The following is a 6,457-nucleotide window of genomic DNA, read 5'->3' on the forward strand; positions in this document are numbered from 1 at the left end:
AGTATGCCTCGATTTTAAACGGGGATCTCAATGAGTTAATTCATTCTTAACCTTGTGCTTTCTACAGACTTCAAATAATTCGCGGCCGTACGCAGTTCAGTCTAAACTATGAGGAGGAGAAATATGCGCTCTTCGCCACCTACTCCAAAATGAACACCCTGGAAATGCCCGAGCTGCGCGACATTCTGCAGGGCTCGGTGGGTTTCTTCAACAACTACAACTTGTGCCACACACGCACTATTGAATGGAACGAAATCATATCGGGGAGCAATGACAACTTCAACTTTACGTACAACTTTACGGCTCCAGAACGGGAGTGCCCCAAGTGTGATGAGTCCTGCAACCGTGGCTGTTGGGGCGAGGGTCCGCAGAACTGTCAAAAGTTCAGCAAAATCAACTGCTCGCCGCAGTGTGCGCAGGGCCGTTGCTATGGACCTCGACCGCGGGAGTGCTGCCATCTGTTCTGCGCCGGCGGATGCACAGGACCCACGCAGAAGGATTGCATTGCGTGCAAGAACTTCTATGATGAGGGAGTGTGTAAGGAGGAGTGCCCGGCGATGCGCAAATACAACCCAACCAACTACATCTTGGAGGCTAATCCGGAGGGCAAGTACGCCTATGGTGCCACTTGCGTCAAGGAGTGTCCTAGTCACCTGCTGAAAGACAATGGTGCCTGCGTGCGCAGCTGCCCTTCCGATAAAACTGCCAAGGATGGCGAATGTGTTCCCTGCAATGGACCCTGCCCAAAGACCTGTCCCAGCGTCTTGGTTCTGCATTCGGGCAACATTGATTCGTACAAAAACTGCACGGTCATTGAGGGTAATATTCGTGTGCTGGATCAAACCTTTTCCGGCTTCCAGGACGTCCATAAGAACTACTCGCTCGGCGAACGTTTCATACCCATGCATCCCGATCGCCTAGAGGTATTCTCGACGGTCAAGGAAATCACGGGATACTTGGACATACAAGGCGTACATCCGGCTTTCAAGAATTTGTCCTACTTCCGCAATCTGGAGATCATACACGGACGTCAACTGATGGAGAGCTTTTTCGCCGCCCTCTCCATTGTCAAATCTTCACTGAAGAGCCTTGAACTGCGCAGTCTTAAGCGCATCAACTCCGGCAGCGTCATGATACAGCACAACAAAGAGTTGTGCTACGTTGGCAACATTCAATGGCGCACCTTGCAAAAGTCCCCAGATCAGAAGACATACATCTATGAGAACAACAGCGAGTTCAACTGCAGTAAGTGCTTCTCTTCTATACTTTCACAAAACATCTCACTTTAGCTTGGCTTCGATTTGTTGTCTTGATTAGTTTTAAATAACACAAAAATTCGTGTTAATAGAGTGCTTTTGATCAATCGCGCTATTTGTATAAGCAGAAGAGAAGATGTTGGGCAATGTCAATAGAAAGATTTGATCTGTTGAAGAAATGAAAGAAGGCGAGAGAGAGAGAGAAGAAAAGTTGAAAAATGTGATCGAAAAGATTACAAGTAGGAAGTTTGATGTTATTGGATGAGTGTTAAAAAGAAGGAGAGCTAGTGTTAATACAGGATTTTTAATATACCGAAACGCAGAAAAGAAGAATTTGAAGTGATAGAATTCGTTTTAAGAAGAGATTTTTGATTGATCAAAAAATTCTGATAAATGTAAGAAAATAATGTGGATAATGGAAGGGAAATAAATCGCTTTCAGAGTTTTAGATAATTCCAGCTATCAACGAATAAATAATCGAATGAAAGTAGAAGTTCATTGAAAGTATGAGGAATTTTTTAATATTTAGGGATTAATGAATTAATGAATTAATGAAGAAGATTAATGAATAGAAGAGCTAAAGAGCGCCCTCTTAAGTATTTTGTTAATTTTTGTGCTTTTATTTGCAGCCAAAGAGGGTCTCGTGTGCTCGGATCAGTGTAATCATGAGGGCTGCTGGGGTTCTGGATCCGACCAGTGTCTCAACTGTAAAAATTTCAACTTCAATGGCACCTGCATTGCGGACTGTCGCAACATAACTAAGTAAGTAACTCGACTGGAAAATTAGAGTAATGTTTCTAACGCGTAATCCCATTCTAGTGCCTACCAGTTTGATTCGAAAACCTGCAAGATGTGCCACCCTGAGTGTCGCACCTGTTCCGGTCCCGGACCCGAGCACTGCGACGATTGCGTACATGTGCGTGACGAGCAACGTTGCGTCACTGTCTGCCCACAGGACAAGTATTCGGACTATGGAATTTGTCGTAAGTGCCACGCCACCTGCGAGGGCTGCACAGGTCCGAATAATACCATTGGCCCCGGGGGCTGCAAGACCTGCAACTTGGCGATTATCAACAACGATGCCAGCATCGAGCGATGCCTGATGAAGGACGACAAGTGCCCCGATGGCTACTACTGGGAGTATGTGAATCCACTAGAGCAGGCTTCGCTCAAACCACTTGCCGGAAAGGCTATTTGCCGAAAATGTCATCCGCGCTGCAAAAAATGCTCCAACTACGGCTTTCACGAGCAGGTTTGCTCGGAGTGTGCCGGCTACAAGCGTGGCGAGCAGTGCGAGGACGAGTGTCCGCCGGACCACTACGCTGACGAGGCTCTGCACGAATGCTTCGAATGCCATCCCGAATGCAAGGGCTGCACTGGTCCTGGCGCCGATGATTGCTTGGCCTGCCGCAACTTTAAGCTCTTTGGTGAAAGCGACTCTTACGACAACTCCACCTTATTCAACTGCACATCCAAGTGCCCGCTGGAATTTCCACACATCAACTACCAGTCGCTCAATTTGGGACCATTCTGCGCCTCGAGTCCGCCCAAGGGCTCTAAGCTGAGTGCTGCCTTCGACTCGAACATGATTATGATCATTGTGCTGTCTGTATGCTTGATTCTCGGCAGCGGCCTCTTCATCATCGGGTACATTTACTATCAGAAGTCCAAGGCTAAGAACGATACGGTCAAAATGACAATGGCCCTCTCCGGCTGCGAGGACTCTGAACCACTGCGTCCCTCCAACATCGGCGCCAATCTCTGCAAACTACGGATCGTAAAGGATGCCGAGTTGCGCAAGGGCGGTGTACTTGGCATGGGCGCTTTCGGACGTGTGTTCAAGGGTGTGTGGGTGCCGGAGGGCGAGAATGTTAAGATACCAGTGGCCATCAAGGAATTGCTGAAGTCGTCCGGTGCCGAATCGAGTGAGGAGTTCCTGCGCGAGGCTTACATAATGGCGTCCGTGGAGCATGGAAACCTGTTGAAGCTCCTAGCTGTGTGCATGTCCTCGCAGATGATGCTGATTACCCAGCTCATGCCTCTGGGCTGCCTGCTCGACTATGTGCGCAACAATCGCGATAAGATTGGCTCCAAGGCGCTGCTCAACTGGTCCACACAAATAGCCAAGGGTATGTCCTATCTGGAGGAGAAGCGTCTGGTTCATCGGGATCTAGCCGCTCGCAATGTCCTAGTACAAACGCCTTCCCTGGTGAAGATCACCGACTTCGGTCTGGCCAAGCTACTCAGCAGCGACTCGAACGAGTACAAGGCAGCTGGCGGCAAGATGCCCATAAAGTGGCTAGCCCTGGAGTGCATACGTCATCGCGTCTTCACCAGCAAATCGGATGTGTGGGCCTTCGGCGTTACCATTTGGGAACTGCTTACCTTTGGCCAACGACCGCACGAGAACATACCCGCCAAAGACATACCCGATCTCATTGAGGTGGGCCTGAAGCTGGAGCAGCCGGAGATTTGCTCCCTGGACATCTACTGCACGCTGCTCTCCTGCTGGCACCTGGACGCCGAAATGCGTCCCTCGTTCAAGCAGCTGACCACGGTATTTGCGGAATTCGCCCGCGATCCGGGTCGCTACCTGGCCATACCCGGTGACAAGTTCACGCGTTTGCCCGCCTACACGAGTCAGGACGAAAAAGATCTCATCCGCAAGCTGGCGCCCACAACCGACGGGCCCGAGGCCATGGTCGAGGCTGACGACTATCTGCAGCCAAAAGCAGCACCCGGTCCCAGTCACCGCACAGACGGCACCGATGAAATCCCCAAACTCAACCGATACTGCAAAGATCCCAGCAACAAGAACTCTAGCGGCGATGATGAGACCGATTCAAACGCTCGTGAGGTGGGCGTTGGAAATCTGCGACTTGATCTACCCGTCGATGAGGACGACTACCTTATGCCCACGTGCCAGAGCAGTAGCAACAACAATAACAACAACACCATCAATCCCAATAACAACATGCAGAATGGCCTGAGCGCTGCAGCCACCGCCGGCTACATGGATCTCATTGGTGTGCCAGTCAGCGTCGACAATCCCGAGTACTTGATGAATGCGCAAGCACTAAGCTCCGGCGAGGCGCCGATTCCCACCCAGACCATCGGCATTCCCGTCCTAGGGGTGCCCAGTACGATGGAGGTGAAGGTGCCGGGCTCGGAGCCCACCAGCTCCGACCATGAGTACTACAACGATACACAGCGGGAGCTGCAGCCTCTGCATCGCAATCGCAACACTGAGACGCGTGTCTGACACGCAAGCGAGGGGAACCGAGCGAACCGAGCGAACTGAGCGAACTGAGGAAATGAGCGGCGAAGGCCGATCCACTGCCAAAAACAAAAACACATGGAATATCTTGCCACGGGCACGGCCCAGAACCCAAGTGCCTTTTTCGGATGCGAATGCGAATGCAGATGCAGATGCAGTTGCAGTTGCCAAGCTGCTGCTCCAGATGTGCCTTTGAATGCTGTTATCATAGATGGGACCCTTGGGTCCTTGTAAACGAATAGTCTAGTTGTACATTACTACCAATACTACTTACTCGTAGCGTACTTAGCCAGTCCCAGAATAGACACACCTATTCTTAGTTGTACAATTCATGTGCATATGCCTCCTAATCGATATGTTACTCTTAGCCGTAGCCAGCAAATGTAATTACGAGAACAAAACACCGATAGTGCATTTCTTAGACGCCTCCAGCCACCGACGATTTTGGCCCTCGAGGCCCGCGGTCAGGTAACAGGCACACACTAAGCTAAACTTATTTCTAGTTTAAAAAGTGGATTTCTGTAGCCGCTGACAAATATTCATACTGATGTTGTTCTAGCCCCTAGTTTCCAACTGTGATATAGTTTTAGGCGAGGACTTTTAATTATATTGGTATACTTAAATCTAATAGGAAGACGTCCCACAAAGAATACTTTCTAGACAACGTTTACTATTTGTACAATTATAGCCGATTCGATTTCGATTCACAATCCGCCAACCCTTGCAATAAAACGAAAACTGTTTAATAGCAACTTAATGCCGAGCGTGCCATGCAAATGCGATTCCCCACAAGGTTTTTAATGCATACTACTTATCTTCTTATTTCTTTTTTTTAACTTGGCACAAAACGAACACACTGATTTAAATGTAAGCGAATCAGCATAGGCTACAAAATGTTGATCAAAGATTTAAATGAAAATTGTAAATTAGTATACATAATAATTATGATAAGCTATTAATTGCCAATTTTATACAATTATAGTATGTATATAGCGTAGTTGGCTTATACATATACATATTAATTAAATTAATAGTAGTTTATCTACGCAAAGATATGTGCATACATACAAATAAAAAACGTTTGAAAATAAAACGAAATGTGTGTGATTAAGGAACTCAATCAATAGCAAGCAAGCAACTGAAGACATACTTGTACTAGTATGCAGAAAAAACAGACGTTCTTCAGATGGATCGGATACGGAATGCAGAATACAGAGTATTGTGTGAAGTTTTTTTTCTTTTTTTTTCTGTTTAATCAAAGCATTGAAGCCGTGCATTCAGATTAGCACCTTAACAATACATTTTTACAAATATAAAATAGCCTAACCTCGAGCACTTCCGCGCGAGGATTAATAAGTTAGTGGTGGCTTATGCTTATCTAAATGTTTTGAAAAACCTAATCGTTTCAGTCTTAGCAAAGGTCTAGCAGGAAGGAGTCCTCTTGCAAGCAAACTGCGGTGACCCAGAAGCCTGTCACTGTATCTACTTGTATGCCTTCCAATCTGCTCCTCCACGGTGAACAGGTTTAGGTCTCGGTGAAGGGTCGAGCCGCGCACGTACCAGGGGCAGTTGGTAATTTGCCGCAATTATAAATAAGTTGATGCTATAAGAACTTTTCTCGTTTGAAAGCAGTCGACACCAATTTCATTTCGCCGTAGTTCACTACAATTACAATTTCAACTGAATCGACTTGGTGCAATCATTTGAATAGTTGCCACTTCAATGAGCCGTTCCGATGTAAGATCCTTGCAATTTATCATTATAATTTTTTAACCCTGCAGGATATAATGTTATAAGTGGTTTGTGGAAAATATGTCACAGAAGACATAGACATATGTGTACAGTAAAAACTCCCTTAACGGACACCTCTTTTAACCGGACACCGCTCTTAGACGAATACTTTTTCTAGAACATTCGTTTCGGT

At 47.1% G+C, this 6,457-nt stretch overlaps 1 protein-coding gene across 2 annotated transcripts in view; it reads left to right on the forward strand.

The window, feature by feature from the left end:
- LOC115620036 (epidermal growth factor receptor) overlaps window positions 1-5,488 on the forward strand; it is a 47,899-nt gene extending 42,411 nt beyond the window's left edge. For both annotated transcript variants that reach the window (XM_030513151.1, XM_030513150.1), the window contains exons 3-5: window positions 68-1,245; window positions 1,886-2,018; window positions 2,076-5,488. In XM_030513151.1, the coding sequence (XP_030369011.1) occupies window positions 68-1,245; window positions 1,886-2,018; window positions 2,076-4,518 (3,754 nt within the window). In that variant the 3' untranslated portion in view covers window positions 4,519-5,488. The remainder of the gene's footprint in view (window positions 1-67; window positions 1,246-1,885; window positions 2,019-2,075) is intronic.
- The last annotated feature ends 969 nt before the right edge of the window (window positions 5,489-6,457 follow it).

This window comes from Scaptodrosophila lebanonensis, unplaced genomic scaffold (genome assembly GCF_003285725.1).
Source record: "Scaptodrosophila lebanonensis strain 11010-0011.00,11010-0021.00 unplaced genomic scaffold, SlebRS2 tig00000001-arrow-pilon, whole genome shotgun sequence".
Classification (NCBI taxonomy): domain Eukaryota; kingdom Metazoa; phylum Arthropoda; class Insecta; order Diptera; family Drosophilidae; genus Scaptodrosophila; species Scaptodrosophila lebanonensis.